At 46.2% G+C, this 25,287-nt stretch overlaps 1 protein-coding gene across 1 annotated transcript; it reads right to left on the bottom strand.

Moving 5' to 3' along the window:
* Positions 1 to 250: 250 nt before the first annotated feature.
* Positions 251 to 21,843, bottom strand: PIGH (phosphatidylinositol glycan anchor biosynthesis class H). The gene is made up of 4 exons (XM_065592918.1): positions 21,553 to 21,843; positions 7,403 to 7,612; positions 5,438 to 5,521; positions 251 to 1,164 (listed from the first exon to the last, which is right to left on the bottom strand). The coding sequence occupies exons 1-4, from the start codon at positions 21,727 to 21,729 to the stop codon at positions 1,087 to 1,089; spliced, it is 549 nt and encodes a 182-aa protein (XP_065448990.1). The 5' UTR covers positions 21,730 to 21,843; the 3' UTR covers positions 251 to 1,086.
* Between the last annotated feature and the right edge of the window lie 3,444 nt (positions 21,844 to 25,287).

Here is a 25,287-nt window from a genome sequence, read left to right as displayed (position 1 = left end):
TTTTCAGAGCCACTGCTATCTTAGCAGCTGGAGCACTGCATACTGACACAACTAGCTCCATTTTTATGCAAATTATGTGTGAGCCACAAGCTTCTGATGAGCTGCTGACATGCCCTTTAGATGGGCAAAGTTTGAGCTGCCCATGTTATATTATAATTATGAAAGCCCCACACCTCTAGGTGATATTAGTTAAAAGTTACAATAATCTTCAGGATATCAATGAGGTACAATACAAATTCACACCATGAAATACTCCCAAGGGCACAAGCCACTAAAAACTTTATTTACACACATTCGCATTACACTATATTATCAGTGGCAAGATTCCCCACACACGCAAGGAGTCCCAGACATTTATAGGTGGCCTTTGCCATCCAAACGAAGTAACCAGTAAACTGTCCAGAAAACAATTAAATGATCACATAAGTTTGGCATTTTCCTGGGCAAGTTTCCTTTCTCTTCGCTCTCCTCAGACCAGAGAACCAGAGCTGTCCTCTTTGCACATCTGCTTGGCTTTGGCCTATTTAGGGACGATACCTCCTTTTTCAAACAAAAGGTTTAAAGAATTTCACAACAAAAATGTAACACAAATATTCACTATATAGGGCATTTGGTTTGTTTGTCCTTTGTGGGTTTATTGGCAATCTAGCCAAGATTGTATTGTATGCTTACCAGAATTTGTTTCAGGATTTATTAAAGGAGTATAAATTTGTTGCATGATCTTCCCATACCCAGTCCCTTCCCTCTGTTGGCAGGGTGGGCAGTGGGGAAGGAAATCCCATCTCTGAGGCTCCAGTCTTGGAAAAATTCTACTAATCTGAGTTGCGTTAATATTTTGGGCAGCCAAGTAAATTTATTATTAACTTTTACATCATCATCTTGGCAGGGATAGATTTTGTGCATGGGCTGAAATTTTTTCCATAACAGTGGATCACCAGCAAGGGCACTAGTAACAACTTCACTTGCTGCTGGATCACAGTCTACATGCATCATCTAGTGAAGGACAACTGCAATATACAATCTATCCTAGTTTGCTGTGAGTTTTCTACCTTGATGAGCTTTTTAGTTTGAAGTTCTGGTGAAGTTTTAAGTCTTCCTCTGCTCCAGGATTTCTTGGCAACTTCGGTATACTTCAACCAGACAGTCTAGACGTGGCTTGGAGCTCTAGAGGTCAAGAAAAAACAGTCAAGCTCTGGGCTGGTTGCTGAACAGTTAAGAGTTTTAATCTTCATCCACAGTAACATTCATCAGATGGAGGAAGGAGTGGGAAGAAGGCTTACACAAAGCAAGCTACCATTGAAAGCAAGGCATCTGCAGTAGATTATTGTCCTGAAGCGAGATGATGACTCTAGAGAGGGAACTCCTCTCCTATGCATACAACTCGAGGTGATCCATCAGGCTCCAAGGAAGGGCTAAAGCAGATTGGAGGGGAATGATTGTATGAGCATAACCTGTGTTGTATCTGTCCTGTGGTTAGAGGACTTCAGTCCTCAAGGCTGTCAATTCAGTACCTTTAAAGAACAGGACATTCACTTTGTTCTTTAAGTTAATGCAATGTTATGGTTGAGGTTTTAAACACTCAGAGGTTAGAATATTCAAGTTGATGGGTCACACAGAAACTGTAACTTGTATCCTTTGTACATGTAGCATTCTGTATTACTAAATCTGAGCTTTAATTTAATGCCTCAATATACACGTGCAACAGGACAGAGTTACAATTATCACAGGAACCACAACTTTGAACTTCCCAATTTCACCAACAATATGTCAGTAACACTGTTCCATTTTAAAATTCCTTGACTTTTCAGTAATAATATAATAGCAACATTTTTTCAGAAGTTCTCAAAGTGCTTTGTAAACTAATTAAGCCTCACAATACTTTTTCAAAGTAAACATGTATCTTTTTTATTGACGAATAAACTGATTTTATTCAGAGGACTTGTCCAAGTTTACACAATGGGCCAAAATGAATATTGGTATAAGGAGCGGTGATTGCTAAATTCAATGGCTTAATTTGGCCCAGTAAATCAGTGCCAGATGCAGAGAAAAGAAAAAAATGTGACTGCACATTCTAATACATACATGTGTTACAAGTGAAACAGACATATATCGTGAGAGGGTGGGGAACAAATGATGTGATATGAGACAGGGAGCAATCGTTCACTATCAGTACTTGGAGTATTTACAGAGAAACCAGAAAGACCTGGTTGACAGGAGATAGACATACCTCCATAATAAAGAAGGGCACTACTGCAATTGGCTCCCTCTTATACTAATCAAGTGTGGCTTTTAGGTTCCTGGCAAGTTACTAATGAACCTTTGCTAAGCCTCAGTGGTCCTTGGGCTTTAATTATAACTCAGTAAACAGGGGGATGTGGTGAGGTCTCTACAGCTTCTTTTTATTGGCCTTGAACATATATCATACTGAACACTATGAAGCTGGTGTATATAGCATGTAATGCCAAAATGCATTCCACCAAGAGTATTATGTTACTGTTAGTCTGTGCTTCCCAGCCTTGACCCCCTTATAATAAGCCATCAATACCATAGATGCAAAACATCCATGTGGTCCAAATATCACTTATGATGGGGAAACAGAATACTATTACTTACTGGCATTTATAAAGCACCTGTCATCCAAGGACCTCAAAGTACTTTATAAAGATGGTTAAGTGTTATTCTACATTCTGCAGATAGGTAAGACTGAAGCACACAGAGGGTGAGAGGATTTTTCACAAAGCAAATCAGTCTCTGACTGCGGAATAAAACCCGGGTGTCCCGATTCTCAGACCCATAACCTAATCATTACCCCCACACTACCTTACATATATTTTTCCTCCTCTATTTACCATGAGAAACAGCTTTCCTCACATTGACCCAATGTACCTGGATCCTGCCTCAGAGGATCTACCTTTAAGAAAGGGGAGTTCAGACTACACAGTCCTTAGCCTCTTCTACTACTGTCCACAAGAGGAAAGGAAGTGGACTGAAACCACCAATTCATTCCACATAATCACTAAATGGCTGTCAAAGGATAATGATTTTCTGTCACTACTGACCTGGATCAGATTAAAGCCAACAGAGAGGTGAAAGGTTCTGTATCCCATTCCTAACCTGAGTCATCTAGTCCCCAGGATTTTATGACTTTTGAGCTCCCAAAACAGCACTGCAGTATGAAGTCCACATAAAAGCTATCTTTGTAAATGCTGCCAATGGCAGCTTGAGAGAACAATAGGTCAGGTCAGTGCAGACGTGTTCAGTCAGATGGTAAATTGTATTAACTAAAACTGCCTTTTCTAAAGTTGGCATAGCATAGAGAAATAAAGACCCTGTATAGCAGAGGCAACAAGAGGTTACTGATCCTGTTAAAAGAACAGGAGTACTTGTGGTACCTTAGGCCTGGTCCACACTAACCCCCCACTGGGAACTAAGGTAAGGAAATTCAGCTACGTTAATAATGTAGCTGAATTCGAAGTACCTTAGTTCGAACTTACCGCGGGTCCAGACGCGGCAGGCAGGCTCCCCCGTCGATGCCGCGTACTCCTCTCGCCGAGCTGGAGTACCGGCGTCGACGGCGAGCACTTCCGGGATCGATCCCAGAAGATCGATTGCTTACCGCCAGACCCGGAGGTAAGTGTAGACCTACCCTTAGAGACTAACAGATTTATTTAGTCTCTAAGGTGCCACAAGTACTCCTGTTCTTTTGCGGATACAGACTAACAGGGCTGCTACTCTGAAACCTGTTAAAGTATCTGTGAATGCACCCTCAAGTGAGTATGTTAGATTGTCTTAGGTGAGAATTACTGAGGGGTACTGAATTTCAGATTAAAGCAGCCTCTTTCCTAGCTCCTTGGCAGTGAGTGGTTAAAGGAGAATCAAATACAAGTATCAGGGTATACCCTTGAAAGTAGCATTGTTCAGAGTTGGGTGGGTGAGAGAAACCACACCCAAATGCAAGCCTATCCCTTTGTCATTGACAATGAATAGAGGCAGCTAAGATCACAGTCCCATGCCAGGATTCTCGGTGGAGCTGTATGGAATTCACTCATTGCAAGTGACAGGGGTTCCAGCAAATCCTTTTTCTGGCGTTGGATCTGCTGAAGAAGCTTAATACATTAACATTGGTAAGTAGCTTTGAGATCTTTGCACATGTTGCTGATGGTAGGCAGCTGAATAGCATTGGCCTGCTAAACCCAGGGTTGTGAGTTCAATCCTTGAGGGGGCCATTTAGGGATCTGGGGCAAAAATCTGTCTGGGGATTGGTCCTGCTTTAAGCAGGGGGTTGGACTAGATGACCTCCTGAGGTCCCTTCCAACCCTGATATTCTATGAAATTGTGTTCAGTAGTGATTCAGAAACCATGGCTAAAACCTGACACTCAGCAGTAGGTAATTTTCACAGGTAGAGAAGGCTGTAAAGTCATTACATTATACAAAGTATACAAAAATTTGTTATTACTATATTTGTACTTCAGTGGCGCCTAGGAACATGAAAGGAAAACCCATTGTGTTAGGCATTGTACAGACACACAGTAAAAAGAAATTCCCAACCCCAAAGAGCTCATAACCTATGTTACGACAAGTCACAACAAGTGGATCATACAAATAAATGGGCAGAGAAGAGAGGAAAGACAAGGTAATGTTAAGCAGAGGTCTCAGCTCACCACTTCTGTTTCAATACCTTTGATTGTCATTGGTTAAAAAAGGGAGAGACAATCCACTTACTTCAGAGTACCTCCTTATCAGAACCTTTGGCTTGGGTAGCTGAGACTCTACTGAGGGCTTGGCTACACTGGCGCTTTACAGCGCTGCAACTTTCTCGCTTAGGGGTGTGAAAAAACTGAGCACAGCAAGTTACAGCGCTGTAAAGCGCCAGCGTAAACAGTGCCCCAGCACTGGGATCTGTTTTCCCAGCGCTGTAAGCTAATCCCTTCGTGGAGGTGGAGTACTTGCAGCGCGACCACACTCACACTTCAAAGCGCTGCCGCGGGAGCGTTCCCGTGGCAGCGCTTTGATGTTTTGAGTGTAGCCACGGCCTCAGACACCAAGGGGTCCCTTTGGTGGCAGCACTGTATAGCCTGAGGATGAGACTACACACACATGCCAGATAAGCAGAGCTTTATGAAACTCAGCAGTCTTGGTTCCTAGGCTGACCTAGCTTTTTCTTGGGTTAAGATTTGCACATCTTCCTATTCCTACTCTGAATCCAGAACGGACTACACGAGAGCCAAAAGTGTTTTCCCAACACTAATTTCTACCGCTCCTGTGGCACCTGCTGTAAAGTGCTGTAGGAATCAAGCTTGCAGACTCCGAGGCACATCTCAGAGAGAGCAGCTGCAATGGGCTGAGTGAGGGATTATGGAATGAAAAGTGCTGAGAACCCTAGTAATACCAACAAAATACAAATCTGGATCTCTCCACAATCCATTTAATTCTCACCTGAAACAGTGGCACCACCTCAGACACCCCATGAGGTTCCTGGGGATCTTGGAGAAGGATGCACAGGTAATAGATAACTTTTTGCTAAAAAACAAAAGCAAAAACCAATAAAGCATGAGAATGTTATAAGGGTACCTTAAATTATCAGTGAGAGGGGATCTGTTCCTAACCAAAGTGGCCTGAGGGAAGGGGTAAGGCATATTGAGATGACTCAGTACCAATAACTGATTTAAATGAGGAACAATTTTTGCTTTAAAATGATGTGGTCTCCTCTCATCTCCAAACTGTGTTTTACCTTAGAAATCTCAGGAATGCCCTGTTTTTCTGGGGTTTGCTGGAGGATCTTTTAAGGCTCTTATTGCATAGATATTGTGATCTCTTTCCCTTTAACTGAAAGGGTGATGGTGCTGGATTTTTAACAAAGACATCATTTTTCCAAAATGTTCGTTAGTCACTGTAGTTCAATAGGTATTAACAAAAAGCAAACACAAAAAGTGTTTTAAACGGTCTGACTAAAAATTCCTTCCGCTCTTACCCTTTTGACTCATGATATCATTTTACTGATTCTCCAGTTATCATAGGATTTGTCTTTCCTATAAAATTATATCATGATTGAACAGGATTGTGAAGAATCAAGAAAGGATTTGTCCTGGTCTGCACTGACTACAAAGATGCTGTCAGTGACATCCTGTTAGTAGACACACTTTTTCACGACTGTGTTCAAACATGGTAACATTTTGTTGTTTAATGCAGCACACAGAGTCTTCCAGACTAATCAGACGTAAATATACTTAAAGCAACAAAAAACAAAAATTTTAAAAGACTTTCAAGCCTTCTTTATCCATCAAAATGAAGGAAAAAAAACCATGTCTAAGCTCAGTTTTTTTCTTTTGCAGGTCACGTTTAAGATCTGCACTGCAGTGCTATGAACTCCAAGAGGTTTTCCTGTTCTTTCCTTTCAAGAAGCCAGGTATCTCCTTTCTATACCAATCAACTACAAAAGTGTTCTCTTAAATACTTTTCAGAGGAAAATGGAGTTCCTGCAGCCATTCCACCTACAGCTGAGATCTCTTCATATCTTACAAGCCAAGCACAACTGGACATGGTCTACGTTGGAAGGGAACAAACACAGGAAAAAAAGCAAACAAAACAAACACACACACAAATATTTCATCCCAAAACACTACACAGCACAAGCACCTCAGTGTCTAAGGCCCTGTTTACATTACAATACGTTGAAACTGCAACTCCCTCCCTCCACTGTCACCCAATACATATGCAATTTTAGCCACATTTAATGTAAGCCTTTCCTGTAAGACCTTAAACAAAATCAGAAAACCAGAAACATAATGAGATTTATTGTGGTCTGTCTTCTGATTTATAAGCCATTTGGTGTGTCTGACATCGGGCCCAAAACTCACAAAAATAGCACAGGAGGGAATGATTACAACTGACCCAAATTCACTCTGAAGAAAATCCACTACCATCAACTTCATTACATCAGGGATGAACCTGGCCTTTTGCTTTAAATGTCCTCTTTCCAGCTTTACAGCGCTGCAACTTTCTCACTCGGGGTGTGAAAAAACACCCCCCTGAGCGCAGCAAGTTACAGCGCTGTAAAGCGCCAGTGTAAACTAATCCCCGTGTGGAGGTGGAGTACCTGCAGCGACCACACTCGCCACTGTGCCGCGACCACACTCGCAGCGCTTTGGAGTTTCGAGTGTAGCCATGCCCTCAGAGAGGAAAAAGATGGTGCAATGGGGAGAGAAATAAGGAATAAAGAACATAATGTTGGTGAAACTAAGGACACCACACTAGTCCAAGAACATCAAGCCTTGACAACAAAATCTGACCATTCCATTGCCCAGTTAAAACAACTGTCCCTAGCCACAAGCACGTGGGAAAACATATCAGATGCAGTATTGATTATGCTGTACAAGAAGAAAGGCTGTATGAGATGATTACCATATAGATAGCCTCATTGATGACTACGTCCTTCACCTGGCTCATTTCAATGAAGGTTGTATTCTCTTTGCCTGAAGCATAGGATGAGGTCATCTGGATGCCAAGTGAGCCAATGACTAACAGAGACTCCTGGTCAATTTTCACAAAGTGCAGGTACACGATCAAGCCAATCAGAGTGATAAATATAGCAGCTGAGAGCACCATGCTGTTCTGTAAAGAAAACCAAGCAGACATTTAGGCTCCAATCCTGCAATTAACTGCATGTGAGTATCGGCATAGGGCTATGTACAATAAATTGTAGGTTCATCCATGAAAGTTTGACAAATGCCATCTTGCTTGACACACTGTGGACTAACCTCTAGATCAGGAAGCATGGGTCTCTACACCTTGAACTTAATTAAGTGCCAAGCTCTGTGGTTGAGCGCTGTAACAGACCGATATCCTCAGTGGATCAGGCCTGGAGGGGGACCTATAGCTGACCAGTGGGTTCTACTAACTCTGCCCCAAAACACCAAGTTACATCATACAAGACAGCCTGTCATATAAATGCAGATTATGATGCAGTTGCACTTACAAAGGTAGACAGGTATTACCCCTTTTTTATAGATGGTGAATCAGAGGCCCAGAGTGATTAGAGAGTAAGGGTAGTCTTGTTCTTCAAGCACCGCATTGGGAATCAGAAGATCTGAGTTCACATTCTAGTTCTGCCACCAATTTAACATGTGACTTTGATTAATCTTAATTTCTCTGCCTTAGTACCCTGATCTGTACAATGGTAGTAATACTCATCCCTTTCTTCGATACTTTGTCTTGCATATTTAGACTGTAAGCTTTCTGGAAACGGAACTGTGTTTTGCTAGGTGTTTGTATGGTGCCCTGATCTTGGAACCTTTTGGTATTACTACAAGATAAATAATAAGTGCTAAATCACTGATTAGACTAAACTCAAGCAGCAAGTCATTTGAAGAGCTGTGAATAGAATCCGGGTGTCCTGACTCACGATCTAGTGCCCTATCCCCGGGACCAATTTAGAGAGAACATTGCTGGGCATAGGAAATATTAATTCTATCACTAACGGACCAAAACTCTGTTGTTCTAACTCATTCCATGCCACTTCCCAAACTGAATAATCCTTAGTGGCTGTCTTGAAGGAGGAATGATGCTGGATTGCTCACTAGCACTGTTACAGGAGAAAGGGGTCTTGCGCTGCACTAAGAGGGAGGTGAGATTGAGGCTCAGCTTCTTTGGGTAATGGAAGAATTTCAACCAATGGTGTACAGCTTGGATCAGTGTTCTTCACAGCTTGGGGGGGGGATAGCTCAGTGGTTTGAGCATTGGACTGCTAAACCCAGGGTTGTGAGTTCAATCCTTGAGGGGGCCGTTTAGGGATCTGGGACAAAAATCTGTATGGGGATTGGTCCTGCTTTGAGCAGGGGGTTGGACTAGATGACCTCCTGAGGTCCCTTCCAGCCCTGATATTCTATGATTCTAGGAAGGCACTGGGGGCAATTGCTGACTGAGATGAATGCCTTCTTACAGGAATTTAGGATACAATTCCCCCCCACTAACAAGTGGCAGTTTATTGAGCAAGGATTTAACAATCTTCTGACATTGACAACCTTGCCAATTACCTCCCTGGTCTCTTATCTTTGCTTTCTGGGAAAGGTCACTGAGAAGGTCATAGTGTGGCAATGCTAGTGTTAACTGTAGTCCTCAGACTTTCTTGATCCTTTTCAGTCCATCTTTTGGCCTCAGTATACACTATAGAGATTGCACTGGTCTCATTGGTTGTTCACAATCTCCTAGTAATGCTAAAGGTCAGATGTTTATGCCCATTCTTTTAGATCTGTCAACAGTCTTTAAAATCTTTGCCCACAAGGTCTTGTTGACACATGACCATGAGTATGTAGATGGTATTGCTAGTGGCGTGCCCTTCTTTCCTGTCAGAAAAATTTGAGAGAATTATTCTCAGTGATCACTTGTCTGCCCCCAAGAAATATCTCCTGTGGGTTTCCAGACACTCATCTCTCCTGTTCTGTGTATATGATCCGGTACCCATGAATAGGCTAGACACCGCTCAATATACATAAAAAGATGTGATCCCTGCCCTGACCTGCCCTGAAGGAGCTTACAAACTAACTGAGGCGTCTGGAAAGATAATGAGATCAGAATGTGGCTGTCATGCAACTCTGACTCATTTTCATCAAATGAAGATGACAGAGCATCTTTGCTTTCCCAGAGCCTGACTGAGCCCAAGACTTGGGCTGTGAACTGGCAGAAGTTCAGCTCAAGCAGAATTGCAGTAATGCTCTACATGGGGCTACCCCTAAATATCACTTAACAGCAACATCAGTCAGTTTTCCTGAATAGTGATATATTACATCCATTTGCTAGGAACTGGCTTTCTATTCACTTTGCCCTGTATTATCAGGGTCTCAGCTACCTGGTGCATCATCTCGCTCTCCATAAGCCATCATAGCAGCTGAAGTCAGGTGGAGTCAGTGTTCATGCTCACTAGCACCTAGATTTCTACATCTGGGGCCTAGATGTACTCAGACCAAAGCCCTTAATCAGCTCCCCCAGTAAATTCAGCAGAACCCAAGTATGTTGCCTTTTAGGACACGTTTTTCACAGGATCATAGAGTTTAAGGCCAGAAGAGACTATTAGATCATATAGTCTGACCTCCTGTATATCACAGACCATAGAGTTTCACCCACTTACCCCTATACTAGGGCTGTCAAGCAATTAAAAAAATTAATCGCGATTAATTGCACTGTTAAACAATAATAGAATACCATTTATTTAAATATTCGTTGATGTTTTCTACATTTTCAAATATATTGATTTCAATTACAACACAAAATACAAAGTGTACCGTGCTCACTTTAGATTTATTTTTGATTACAAGTGTTTGCACTGTAAAAAAATAAATAAATAATATTTTTCAATTCACCTAATACAAGTACTATAATGCAAATCTCTTTATCATGAAAGTTGAACTTACAAATGTAGAATTATGTACAAAAATACCGCATTCAAAAATAAAACAATGTACAATTGTAGAGCTTGCAAGTACACTCAGTCCTACTTCTTGTTCAGCCAATCGCTCAGACAAACAAGTTTGTTTACATTTGCAGGAGATAATGCTGCCCTCTTCTGGTTTACGACGTCACCTGAAAGTGAGAACGGGTGTTCTCATGGCACAGTTGTAGCCAGGGTTGCAAGATATTTACATGATTACAGATGTGCATGCTTCAACCACTATTCCAGGGGACATGTGTCCATGTTGATGATGGGTTCTGCTTGAAAACCATCCAAAGCAGTGCGGATCGACTCATGTTCATTTTCATTATTTGAGTCAGATGCCACCAGCAGAAGGTTGATTTTCTTTTTTGGTGGTTTGGGTTCTATGGTTTCCACATCAGAGTTATGCTCTTTTAAGACTTCTGAAAGCATGCGCCACACCTCGTCCATCTCAGATTTTGGAAGGCACTTCAGATTCTTAAATCTTGGGTTGAGTCCTGTAGTTATCTTTAGAAATTTCACATTGGTCCCTTCTTTGCATTTTGTCAAATCTGCTGTGAAAGTGTTCTTAAAATGAACACCATGTTCTCGGTCATCACCTGAGACTGCTATAACATGAAATATATGGCAGAATGTGGGTAAAACAGAGCAGGGAACATACAATTCTCCCACAAGGAGTTCAGTCACAAATTTAGTTAATGCATTATTTTTTTAACGAGCATCAGCATGTCCTATGGAATGGTGACTGAAGCATGAAGGGGCATACAAATGTTTAGTATATCTGCACGTAAATACCTTGCAATGCTGGCTACAAAAGTGCCATGCAAATGCCTGTTCTCACTTTGTGGTGACATTGTAAATAAGAAGAGCATTATCTCCTGTAAATGTAAACAAAGTTGTATGTCTGAGCGATTGGCTGAAGAAGAAGAAGGACTGAGTAGACTTGTAGCCTCTGAAGTTTTACATTGTTTTGTTTTTGAGTGCAATTATGTAACAAAAAAAATCTACATTTGTAAGTTGCACTTTCAGGACAAAGAGATTGTACTACAGTACTTGTATGAGGTGAATTGAAAAATACTATTTCTTCTATCATTTTTACAGTGCAAATATTTGTATTCAAGATATACACTTTGATTTCAATTCCAACACAGAATACAAGATATACATGAAAATGTAGAAAAACATCCAAAATATTTAATAAATTTCAATTGGTAGTCTCTTGTTTAACAGTGTGATTAAAACCGTGATTAATCCTGATTAATTTTTTAATCACAATTAATTTTGTCAAGTTAATCAAATGAGTTAACCCCAATTAATTGACAGCCCTACCCTATACTGAATCTAACAACTTCAGTTTCACTAAAGCATAGCTTTCAGAAAGGCATCCAGAAAGTTTTGATTTGAAGACATCAAGATATAGAGAATCTGCCACTTCCCTGCTCATTTCTTCCAACTCACCCTCAATGTTAAATTTGTGCTTTATTTCTAACTTGAATTTGTCTGGCTTTAACTTTCAGCCACTGGTTCCTGTTATGCCTTTCTCGGCTAAGGGTATGTCTACACTACGGGATTAATCCGAATGTATATAATTCAAATTTGGAAAACAGATTGTATAAAGTCAAATGTATGCAACCGCACTAAGCACATTAATTCAGCGGTGTGCGTCCATGTACCGGGGCTAGCGTCGATTTCCGGAGCGTTGCACTGTGGGTAGCTATCCCATAGCTATCCCATAGTTCCCGCAGTCTCCTCCGCCCATTGGAATTCTGGGTTGAGATCCCAATGCCTGATGGGGCCAAAAACATTGTCGCGGGTGGTTCTGGGTATATCCTCCCCCCTCTCCAGGAAGCAACGGCAGACAACCGTTTCGCGCCTTTTTCCTGGGTGAACAGTGCAGACGCCATACCACGGCAAGCATGGAGCCCGCTCAGCTCAAGACAGCAGTCATGAACATTGTAAATACCTCGCGCCTTATCGTGCAGTTTATGCTGAACAAGAACCTGGAAAACCAGGTGGCGAGGAGCAGGCTACGGCAGCGCGGCGGCGAGAGTGATGAGGACATGGACATGGAATTCTATCGAACCAGGGGACCCGGTGCTTTGGAGATCATGCTGTTAATGGGGCAGGTTATAGCCGTGGAACGCTGATTCTGGGCCCGGGAAACAAGCACAGACTGGTGGGACCGCATAGTGTTGCAGGTGTGGGACGATTCCCAGTGGCTGCAAAACTTTCGCATGCGTAAGGGCACTTTCTTGGAACTTTGTAACTTGCTTTCCCCTGCCCTGAAGCGCCAGAATACCAAGATGAGAGCAGCCCTCACAGTTGAGAAGCGAGTGGCAATAGCCCTGTGAAAGCTTGCAACGCCAGACAGCTACCGGTCAGTCGGGAATCAATTTGGAGTGGGCAAATCTACTGTGGGGGCTGCTGTGATGCAAGTAGCCAAAGCAATCACTGAGGTGCTGCTACAAAAGCTAGTGACTCTGGGAGATGTGCAGGTCATAGTGGATGGCTTTGCTGCAATGGGATTCCCTAACTGTGGTGGGGCGATAGATGGAACCCACATCCCTATCTTCGCACCAGAGCACCAGGGTACCCAGTACATAAACCGCAAGGGGTACTTTTCAATGGTGCTGCAAGCACTTGTGGATCACAAGGGACGTTTCACCAACATCAGCGTGGGCTGGCCGGGAAGGGTTCATGATGCTCACATCTTCAGGAACACTACTCTGTTTAAAGGGCTGCAACAAGGGACTTACTTCCCAGACCAGAAAATAACCGTTGGGGATGCTGAAATGCCAATAGTTATTCTTGGGGACCCAGCCTACCCCTTAATGCCATGGCTCATGAAGCCATACACAGGCAGCCTGGACAGGAGTCAGGAGCTGTTTAACTACAGGCTGAGCAAGTGCAGAATGGTAGTAGAATGTGCATTTGGCCATTTAAAAGGTCGCTGGCGATCGCTACTGACTCGCTCTGACCTCAGCCAAAGAAATCTCCCCATTGTTATTTCTGCTTGCTGTGTGCTCCACAATCTCTGTGAAAGTAAGGGGGAGACCTTTATGGCAGGGTGGGAGGCTGAGGCAAATCGCCTGGCTGCTGATTATGCGCAGCCAGACACCAGGGCGATTAGAAGAGCACACCAGGAAGCGCTGTGCATCAGAGAAGCTTTGAAAACCAGTTTCATGACTAGCCAGGCTACAGTGTGAAATTAATGTTTGTTTCTCCTTCATGAAAACCCGCCCCCTTTATTGACTCATTCATTCTCTGTAAGGAACCCACCCTCCCCGTTCCCTCAGCTTTCTTTCAAAGGAAATAAAGTCACTATCGTTCAAAAATCATGTATTCTTTATTAAGTGATAATAAACATAGGGAGAGAACCAACAAGGTAATCTGGGTGAGGTTTGGGAGGAGGATAGGAGGGAAGTAAAAGGCCACTGAACAAATTCAATATAATGACAGCCTTTTGGTTGGGCTGTCCACTGGGGTGGAGTGGGAGGGTGCACGGAGCCTCCCCCCCCCGCGTTCTTACACGTCTGGGTGAGGAGGATATGGAGGAGATGAGGGGGGAGGGAGGTTATACAGCGGCTGCAGCGGCACTCTGTCATCCTGCTGCCGTTCCTGAAGCTCCACCAGACGCCGGAGCATGTCCGTTTGCTCACGCAGCAGCCCCAGCGTTGCAGCCTGCCACCTCTCATCTCGAGCGTCCCTCATGACCTCACGTTCACTGGCATCTTTCCTAAATTTAGATACAGTGTCCTTCCACTCATTCAAATGAGCTCTTTCATTGCGGGTGCATTCCATTATATGTGAACATCTCATCTCGCGTCCTCTTTTTCCGACGCCTTATCTGAGATAGCCTTCGGGACGGAGGAGGGAGGCTTGAAAAATTTGCAGCTGCTGGAGGGAGGGTTGAAAAAAAGGAGAGAAGTTTTTAAAATGATACATTTTACAGAACAATGCTTATACTCTTTCATGGTGAAAAACACTATTCACATTACATAGCACATGTGATTTCAGTACAAGGTCGCATTTTCCATCTTAATATTGAGTGCCTGTGGCTTTGGTGTTAGAGATCACAGACGCAGGTCCGGGCAACAGAATTCAGCTTGCATGCAGCCATAGTAAGCCATTGTCTTTCGGCTTCTGCGCCCTCCTTTCCCACATACAAAGCAAAGCCCGTTGACTGCTGCGGTTTTCCTGTTAACATTCAGCAGCAGAAAACAAACTAACCACCCCCCCCCCCCATCCAATTCTCTGGGATGATCGCTTTATCCCTCCCCACACCGCGTGGCAGGTATCAGGGAAGATCCCTGCAGAAACCAAACTAACCCCCCCGTCTCCCCCTCCCGCCATGAATTCTCTGGGATGATCGCTGTACCCCTCCCCCCACTGCGTGGCTGGTAACAGGGAAGATCCCTGCTAGCCAAACGCGAAAAGCTCAGGGCCAATTCCCCCCCCTGCACTTGGCTAACTGCAGGGAAGGATTTCTTTTCAGCCACAGGCAAACAGCCCAGTAGGAACGGCCACCTCTGTCCCCTTAATTAAGTTCCCGTATTTCAACCAGGTTACCATGAGCGATATCACTCTCCTGAGGATTACACAGCAAGATAAAGAACGGATGTTGCTTGAATGCCAGCAAACACCGGGACCATACTCTGCCAGGCTTTGTCAGGCAATGATACCAGATTACTTGCTGCAAGCATGGCGCGGTCAAGCATGGAGGACGGAATAAGGCTGCGCTGCCCAGAAACCTTGTGGCAAGGCTTTTGGAGTACCTCCAGGAGAGCTTCATGGAGATGTCCCTGGAGGATTTCCGCTCCATCCCCAGACACGTTAACAGACTTTTCCATTAGCTGTACTGGCTGCGAATGCATCCCAAGTCCTCAGGGCAAAGTAATCATTAAAAACCGTTTGCTTTTAAAACAAGTTTTATATTTTAAAAGGTAAACTCACCTGAGGTCCCTTCCATGGGGTCGTGGTCTTGGATACTGGCTTGGGAGGGTTGGGAGGGTACTTCAGTCAGGCTGAGAAAAAGATCCTGGCTGTTGGGGAGAACGGAGTGCTGGGTGCTCTCTGCAAGCTCGTCCTCCTCTTCCTCCTCCTCTTCCCCGTCCGCAGAATCCTCAGGTGTACCTGATGAGACTATCCCCGACCCGGAATCCACGGTCACAGGTGGGGTAGTGGTGGCGGCCCCCCCTAGAATTGCATGCAGCTCGGCGTAGAAGCGGCGTGTCCGCGGCTCTGACCCGGAGCGACCGTTTGCCTCCTTTGTTTTTTGATAGGCTTGTCTGAGCTCCTTGACTTTCACGCGGCACTGATCTGAGTCCCTATTGTGGCCTCTCTCCATCATGCCCTTGGAGATTTTTTCAAAAGTTTTGGCATTTCGTCTTTTCAAATGAAGTTCTGCTAGCACTGAATCCTCTCCCCATATAGCAATCAGATCCAGTACCTCCCGTACGGTCCATGCTGGTGCTCTTTTTCGATTATCGGCCTGCATGGTTACCTGTGCTGATGAGCTGAGCTATCTGTGGTCACCTGTGCTCTCCACGCTGGGCAAACAGGAAATGAAATTCAAATTTTCCTGGGGCTTTTCCTGTCTACCTGGCCAGTGCATGCGAGTTCAGATTGCTGTCCAGAGCAGTCACAATGGTGCACTCTGGGACAGCTCCCGGAGGCCAATACCATCGAATTGCGGCCACACTAATCCTAATTCGAATTGACAAAATAGATTTTGGCGCTACTCCGCTCGTCAGGGTGGAGTACAGAAATCGATTTTAAGAGCCCTTTATTTCGAAATAAATGGCTCCGTTGTGTGGACGGGTGCAGGGTTAATTCGATTTAACGCTGCTAAATCCGAATTAAAGTCATAGGCCTGGTCTACACTAGCAGGTTGTCGAATTTAGCAGCGCTAAATCGAATTAACTCTGCACCCATCCACACAACAAAGCTATTTAGTTCGACATAGAGGTCTCCTAAATTCGACTTCTGTACTCCTCCCCAACGAGGGGAGTAGCGCTAAATTCGACATGGCCATGTCGAATTAGGGTAGGTGTGGATGGAAATCGACGCTAATAGCTCCGGGAGCTATCCCACAGTGCACCACTCTGTTGACGCTCTGGACAGCAGTCAGAGCTCAGATGCTCCGACCAGCCCTCAGGAAAAGCCCCGGGAAAATTTGAATTCATTTTCCTGTCTGGGCAGTTTGAATCTCATTTCCTGTTTGGACATCGTGGCGAGCTCAGCAGCACTGGCAACGATGCAGAGCTCTCCAGCAGAGATGGCCATGTAATTTCAGAATAGAAAGAGGGCCCCGGCATGGACTGATCGGGAAGTCTTGGATCTGATCGCTGTGTGGGGCGATGAGTCCGTGCTTTCAGAGCTGCGATCGAAAAGACGGAATGCAAAGATCTACGAGAAGATCTCCAAAGCAATGACAGAGAGAGGATACAGCCGGGATGCAACGCAGTGCCGCGTGAAAATAAAGGAGCTGAGACAAGGCTACCAGAAGACCAAAGAGGCAAACGGACGCTCTGGATCCCAGCCGCAGACATGCCGTTTCTACGAGGCACTGCATTCCATCCTAGGTGCGGCCGCCACCACTACCCCACCACTGACCGTGGACTCTGAGGATGGGATATTGTCCACGCCCGCTTCCTCTGAGATGGTAGTGGACGGGGAAGAAGAGGAAGGAGATGAGGAGGACGAGGCAGTTGACAGCGCTTACAACACTGATTTCCCAGACAGCCAGGATCTCTTCATCACCCTCACAGAGATCCCCTACCAACCGTCCCCAGCCGTTAACCCGGACCCAGAATCAGGGGAAGGATCAGCCGGTAAGTGGTTTAAACATGTAAACATTTATTTATAAAAGAATATAAATATTAACTGTGGCTTTTTCATGATTAGACTGTCCTAGGCACTTAAAGTTCTAGTCTTTGGCAGTGCAACTGCTGCAAAAAAATCTAACAATGTCCGGTAAATCTTGATTGGTTTGCCCTAGGCGCTGTACTGTTTAGCCCTTGCCAGTGCAGCTACAGTAAAATTCGGTCAATATATCCGGGGATAGAGCAGAAATCCTCATGGGACATCTCCATGAAGCTCTCCTGGAGGTAATTGGAAAGCCTTTGCATGAGGTTCCTTGGGAGAGCGGCCTTGTTGTGTCCTCCGTAGTAGGAAACGTTTCCGCGCCAGGCTACCATCAAGTACTCCGGGATCATTGCCTTGCACAGCATGGCGGCATACGGCCCTGGTCTTTGGAGGCTTTCCCGAAGCATGCGTTCTTTCTCGCTGTCAGAAATACGCATCAGAGTGATGTCGCTCATGGTCACCTGCTTTGAATTAGGGCAATGTTAGTATTGGGACTGCTTCCCTGTTCCTTTACAGAACTGTAACCGGCGGTTTACAGCCATGCGGTGGAGGTGGGAGAGGGGCAGCATAGAGGGATCTTTCCCGGGGACAGCCGTGAGGGGTGGGACGGGGCAGAGTTCATGCTTGCCGGATTGCTGGCAGCAGGAACTGGCCAACGCTAGGAGCATTGCTTTGAACGTGAAAGTAGGGCAGTGCTATTATTAAAGTTTTAAGCTGCCACAAGTCTACGGCTTACCATGTCAGCCCGCTACCCAAATTCTGCTGTGCTGTTCCGATTCTGTGATCTGCACTGCAGGACCCCAGGGACTGAATGCGAAGGCCGAAAATTCGACCTTGTCCTGAGTGCGCATGTGATAGGTGCTGTGAATGGTCTTTTTCACAGAGAAAGACTATTTTCTTTGTTCACCCAAAAATTTATCTTTCTGAGGAATTCACTCCCTTTTTCCCATCCCACAGCTGTGGCTGTCTCCCGACCTACCCTGTCATCAGACTCCCAGAGGCTGTCGCAGATTAGGCGTAGACGTAAAAGGACACGGGACGACATGTTCTCAGAACTTATGGGCTGCTCCCGAGCCGAGGCAACCCTGCAGAGTCAGTGGAGGGAGAACATGTCCCAATACCAGCGAGCACACAGCGAACGGGAGGAGAGGTGGCGGCAGGAAGACCAGCAGGCGACTCAAACACTGCTTGGACTAATGAGGGAGCAAACGGACATGCTCCGGCGCCTTGTGGATGTTCTGCAGGACCGGAGGCAGGAGGACAGAGCCCCGCTGCAGTCTATGTGTAACCACCGTCCGCCTCCACAAAGTCCCATACCCCCCTCACCGAAAGTACCAAGGAGGAGGGGCTGCAGAGCCCGTGAAAACTGTCACTCTACCCCTGCAGACTGCTCAAGTGGCAGGAGGCTGTCATTCCCCAAAATTTGATAAGTCCTTTCCTTCCCGCATCACCCAATCCCCCATCCCAGTTTCATCCCCCAACTGTCCATTTGCTAATAAAAAATACGTTTCTGTTAATTGCTGTTTCCATCATGTTTTTTTTAGATGACAGTCTGTTTTAAGGGGGGGAAAGGTGGTTGGTACAGACACAGGGGCAGGTTCAGCAGCAGGTCACACACACAGTGCAGTCACTAGGCACCCTGGTCAGTCTGGGAGGCGGTTTTCATTGTCTGTTGGGGGCGGCGGGCTATGAGATTTTTTGGCGGTGGGAGGGCGGTTACAGATCTTATGCAGCGGTCCTTATCCTGGATCACAGAGCCACGCAGCAGGGAATCTGTAACCGTCCTCCCCCTGCCACAAAGTCACATAGCCCCCACACACAGAGTCCCGAACAGGAGGAGTGGCAGGCTCCGTTCAAACAATCAGTCCGCCAGTGCGGACCACTGTAGAAGCAGGAGCCTGGCATTCCTCGAGTTTAGAAGCGTCCTTTGCATGAGTACACTACACCCGCTCCCCACCAGTCTGCGTCCCAGTTTCAACACTTTCCCGCAAAAACAGTAATAAATAAAATGTTGTTCATTAACAAATTATCAGTGATTTTATTTTTAAATGTGGGTTGGAAGGGGGTGAACGGGGTATGAAACTGGAGAGGATTGTGAACAGTCACTGGGTAAAGAAACGGGGCTAGATTCAGCTTCTCTGTAAACCAACAAAATTGTCACAGGTTACCCTGCTCACTGAGGAACCTAGCTTTCAAAGCCTCCCGGATGCACAGCGCGTCCCGCTGGGCTCTTCTAATCACACGGCTGTCTGGCTGGGCGTAATCATCAGCCAGGCAATTTGCCTCAACCTCCCACCCCACCATAAAGGTTTCCCCCTTGCTCTCACAGAGATTGTGGAGCACACAGCAAGCTGCAATAACAATGGGGATATTGGTTTCGCTGAGATCGGAGCGAGTCAATAAGCTTCTCCATCTCCCCTTGAGACGTCCAAAAGCACACTCCACCACCATTCTGCACTTGCTCAGACGGTAGTTGAAGAGTTCCTTTTCACTGTCCAGGGTGCCTGTATAGGGCTTCATGAGCCAGGGCATTAGCGGGTAGGCTGGGTCCCCGAGGATCACTATAGGCATCTCGACATCCCCAACAGTTATTTTGTGGTCAGGGAAGTAGGTACCCTCCTGCAGCCGTCTAAAGAGACCAGAGTTCCTGAAAACACGAGCGTCATGAACCTTGCCCGGCCATCCGACGTAGATGTTGGTAAAACGTCCCCTGTGGTCCACCAGTGCTTGCAGCACCATGGAAAAGTAGCCCTTTCGATTAATGTACTGGCTGGCCTGGTGGTCCGGTCCCAGGATAGGGATGTGAGTTCCATCTATGGCCCCACCGCAGTTTGGGAATCCCATCGCTGCGAAGCCATCTATGATCGCCTCCACATTTCCCAGGGTCACTACCTTTGACAGCAGTACATCAACGATTGCCTTGGCTACTTGCATCACAACAACCCCCCCCCGGTAGATTTGCCCACGTCAAAGTGTTTCGCGACTGACCGGTAGCTGTCTGGCGTGGCAAGTTTCCAGAGGGCTATGGACACTCGCTTCTGGACAGTCAGGGCTGCTCGCATCCGGGTGTCCTTGCGCTTCAGGGCAGGGGACAGCAACTCACAAAGTTCAAGGAAAGTTCCCTTCCGCATGCGAAAGTTTCTCAGCCACTGGGATTCATCCCAGACTTGCAGCACTATGCGGTCCCACCAGTCAGTGCTTGTTTCACTTGCCCAGAATCGCCGTTCCACGGCATCAATATGACCCATTGCCACCATGATGTCCACGGCGCGGGGTCCCGTGCTTTGTGACAGGTCTGTGCCACTCTCAGACTTCATGTCCTCATCAAGCTGCCGTAGCCTCCTCGCCCGATTTCTGAACATCTGCCTCTGGAAAAAGTGGCTGATAAGGTGCGAGGTGTTGACAACGGCCATAACTGCAGCGATGGTCGCAGCGGGCTCCATGCTCACAGTGCTGTGGCGCCCGCGCTGTCACTCAGCAGAAAAGTGCGCGAACTGATTGCCCGCCGGCGCTTTCAGGGAGGGAGGGCGGGAGTGACGGTTGGATGACGACATTTACCCAAAACCACCCTCGACACATTTTTTTCCCCAGCAGGCATTGGGGGCTCGACCCAGAATTCCAATGGGCAGCGGGGACTGCAGGAACTGTGGGATAGCTGCCCACAGTGCACTGCTTCCAATGTCGACGCTTGCCCCGTTAGTGTGGACTCACAAAGTCGAATTACTGTCCTTAGTGTGGATACACACGTTCGACTTTGTAATATCGATTCCACATATTCGATTTAAGTACAATCGAACTACTCTTGTAGTGTAGACATACCCATAGTGTAGAGCAGGCCTAAATGAACATGGCATTTGTGCGGTTTAAGGCACTGGCTGCTGCCTGGTGTCTGTGTGCGAGAGTGGTGGGGACAGAGGGATTCCCTGGGTAGCCGAGCTGGGACAAAAGAAAGGTCCCTTCTTTTAAATAATGCCACAAACTGTTTTCCAGATTTCCGTGCCCGCCTGGAGCTGCAGCACTGGGAGCCCATGATAAGTGAGCAGTGGGACATGTGCGTGGGGAACCCCGATGGGGCGAAGGGGACGCGGGCTGACACTAGGGCTCCCCTGAAGGCGGATTTCGGAAGGGGCTGGGAGCACGTGGCGGAGCAGGACCTGGGCGCCCGCACGACGGACAAGGCAGAGGAGGCTTTAGGGGCCCCCGCCGGGGCCGAACCCAGGGGGCGCGGTCGGGGCGGGCCCGGGGAGCCGCTCGGTACCTGGCTGAGCACGAAGAGCCCGTAAGCCGCCAGCCAGACGGAGCAGGTAGCGGCGCTCAGCGAGCGCAGCTGCAGCCGGGGGCAGCGCACCGAGAACTCCCGGCAGGAGGCGCTGTACTGGCGGCGCTGCAGCGCGATGCGGCCCCCGGACACTGCCCGGTACACCCGTTCCTCCATCTTGCCCCGCCGGCCCCACTGAGCAGGCCTCCCGCCGCGCAGAGCGGCCCCGACTGCCCGCCGCTCTAGCCACCGCTTGCCGTCAGCTCCATGGTACAGAGCGCTCACTTCCGCCGCTGTCCGGCCGCGCCCCCGGCGTTGCCCTTTGACCTGACTCGGTCTCCTGCCTCCCTTGGGCCGCCCGCCCTCTGCAGCCTCCGTGAGAGCTGCTGCACGAGGAGTCCGGGGCCGAGCCGCCCCACGCAGCAGCCCCTGCCTTTGGGGTGCGCAGGCCCCTCCCTGCCCTGCTGGAGCGGGGGAGCGTTCTGATCCCTGTTTGAGGGATGGGGAAACTGAGGCCAGCGGTCGCAAGGCTGAAGAAGCAGCCCCTGAGTGACAGACTGTTGCCCTCTGCCCCATCGGCTTGTACAGCGGGAGACTTAAGTCTCCAAGTGCCCTTATCTGTACCCGCAAGTGATCGCAGCACAGCACCGCTGGCCCAATTCACAGACACCGAGTCAGAGGTGTGGTTGTGGCTCCTTAGGAAGAGCCATAGTTTGTGAAAGGTAAAGGCCCAGGTTGTCTATGGCTGCTGATTGTAGGGGCCTCCCATCTTGGGTGCTAGATTTGAGCTCCGTGGAACCTGATTTTTCAGAAGTACTGAGCACTCCCCATCCAGATAAAGGCATGGGGAGATCCAGATGCTCAACATCTCTGACAATCAGGCCCAAGGTGTCTCAATTCATGTAATTGAAATGAATGGCCACATTTTGATTCTACTTAGTGCTTGAGCCCTAATAAGGTAAAACATGCAGACAGAACCCTGTTGACTTCAGTGGGGCTTTATGTTGTTATAAATTTCTCTAGTCCCACTCTTAGCAGGGTCTTGCCAGGTGTATCCTATAAGAAGGACACTCGGTGGTAGTCCTAGAAAATCAAGCTCAGACAAATAGGACAAACCCGTCTAAGGTAAGAGTCTGAAAGAGACTCCCAAATATTTTCCTGGCTACCTAAACCATAATGATTCTATTATAAACTGTCAACAGGTACGGCTAGATACTTTTTCTGAATATTTATTTTACAATCCAGCAATACATTAGAAATTCAAACTGTTCCTCTCTGTGAGCATCAGATTTATCTACAGTGAATTGTATCTAATTGCTAACTTAGTTAAGTGCTTCTGAACGTCCTCAGTCTTCCATAGACTAATCTAAATAATCTTGTGTCATGCAAATTTTGCCAGGTCACTGTTCACCCTCTTCTTCAGATCTTTAATAAATAAGTTAAAGCTGCTCTTAGTATAGATCATTGCAATATCCTCCTATTTGCTTCCTTCTGATTAAAAACTGATGACTTATTCCTGTTTTTCTGTTTCTGTCAATTTCTAGTACACAAATGAACTTCTCTCACACCCTTTATCTAGTTTCCTTAACCTTCTTATGATGAACCTGATTAAAGATTTTTGAAAGTCTAAACCAATAATATCAACTGTTTTTTCTTTGTCAACCTCAAAGACTTCTCCTAAATTGAGAGATGTGATTCTCGATTAGAGCCCACATTAATTGGGTCTTGTATTGTGTTTCTCTACTAGGACAGGTGCTCTTCTTAATATTGCTTCAAACAACTTGCTGAGTGCTGAAGTAAAGATACTGGCCTTTAAATGTCAAGCTTAATCCTAATGCTTTAAAAAAATAGACCTAATATTGCCCACCTTCAAGTTCTCAAGAATATCTGCTAACTTTCATTGTAAATTACATTGTTTTGTTAACAGCTCACCCACTTAATTCTTAAATCCTTCAGAACTTTTGGGTGAATACTCTATGGGCCTGATGACTTGCTGCTGTCACCATACCTCAGAAGGAGTAGACAAGAGAGGGAACTGAAGAACCCATGCCTAGGAATGCCTGCTGCAGAGGTACTTATGAAATTAAAAGAATTAAAGTTAGCTTAAGTTTGGTTTATAATTTGTGACTAGTACCGAAAAGGTCCCAGTCAGCAAGTAAAAGAAGGCCATGAGAATAATAAGTATTATTATTTATAGTGTGGGAAAGATATATGTGGTTCAAAAAGTAACTGATAAAGCAAAAAGACAAAGGAAAGCTGTCTTAAAAAAAAAACAAGTACAAACCATCCCATTATATAGCTGTAGGGTAACCAGATGTCCTGATTTTATAGGGATAGTCCTGATATTTGGAGCTTTTTCTTACATAGGCATCTATTACCCCCGACCCCATGTCCTGATTTTTCACACTTGCCATCTGGTCACCCTATTCAGCTGGTAATAAGGAGAGAGGAGGCGAAAAGAAGGCCTTGGAGGAAAGAAAGTAGCAAGGATAAACTGCTTCAGACTGGGTTTTTGCTAAAACTAGCAAGTTAGCTGAAGTTTATAAAGAGAGCCATAAAGCTGCCGGTTCTTTTTCAGATCCTGTTTATTTTTAGGGTTCTAGGCATGTTTACAGCAATTGTATAAAATATCATTTGGCCTTTGGATTTAAGAAAGGAATTGGTGATTAAATTAGTGTCTGGTGGTCTCCAATAATTTCAGATACTATTAATGATTCCAGAATTTTTGGCGACCACGAAAGGACTCCTGACATTAATTTCGGTTGCTGTGAACCCCCAAAGTGAAGGGATAGTAGCCTGTTATCTGGGGACAATATAGAATTCTGTCCTAAAGAGAAATTCAATAAAATAAGGGGACTAGAGGGAGGTACTTTAGATACCTATGTAAAAGAATGCTTGGCAGAGCATGGCAGAGGTCTGTTGAATGCCACTGATTTTAAAACAAAATTAAAAAAAAAAATTGGCAGCCACAGAAAAAACTGTATCTAGTTTCTTTTACCCTAAGGCAAAGAAAGCCAAAATAAAGCAGCAGTTTTACAAGCATTATTTCTGGTGGCTACAAACTAAATATGCCACCCTGAGGGATGAATGCAAAAAGCATAGAAAACAAATCAATGTTGTAGAGAAGGAAACAAGCTAAATGGAAAAGATTCCTGGAAGGAAAAAACAATGTCTGTTGCATAAATCCAAAGTGAAAAGCAGTTGTCTTTCAAGGACCGTATTTAGTGAGTACAGCTTTGCAGGCAAAGTGTACTTAGTTATGAAATACTGTAAGTGCAAAAAACATAAAGATAAACTTAGAGCAGAGGAGGGCAAACTCCTGCCCGGCCCCTGAGCTCCTGCCTCAGGAGGCTAGCCCCCGGCCCCTCCCCTTCTGTGCCCCCTGCCCCACAGCCTCAGCTCACCCCACCGCGGCGCAATGCTCTTGCTGGGCAGCACAGCTGCAAAGCCGGGGCCTGACCTGGTCCTCTGTGCTGCGCAGTGGCGTGGCTGGCTCCAGCTGGGCGATGTGGCTGCCTGTCCTGGTGCTCTGGGCTGTGTGGCTGTAGCGCCTCCAGCCACTGGCGCTCCAGGCAGCGCAGTAAGGGGGCAGGGAGCAGGGGGATTGGATAGAGGGCAGGGGAGTTTGCGGGGGTGATCGGGGGTGGAGGGTGGATAGGGGTCGAGGCGGTTTGAAGATGGGGAACAGGGGGGTTGAATGGGGGCAGGAGTCCCTAGGGGGGCAGTCAGGAAGGA

Source organism: Chrysemys picta, chromosome 4 (genome assembly GCF_011386835.1).
Source record: "Chrysemys picta bellii isolate R12L10 chromosome 4, ASM1138683v2, whole genome shotgun sequence".
Lineage (NCBI taxonomy): Eukaryota > Metazoa > Chordata > Testudines > Emydidae > Chrysemys > Chrysemys picta.
This window is presented reverse-complemented; position numbering and strand designations above follow the sequence as displayed.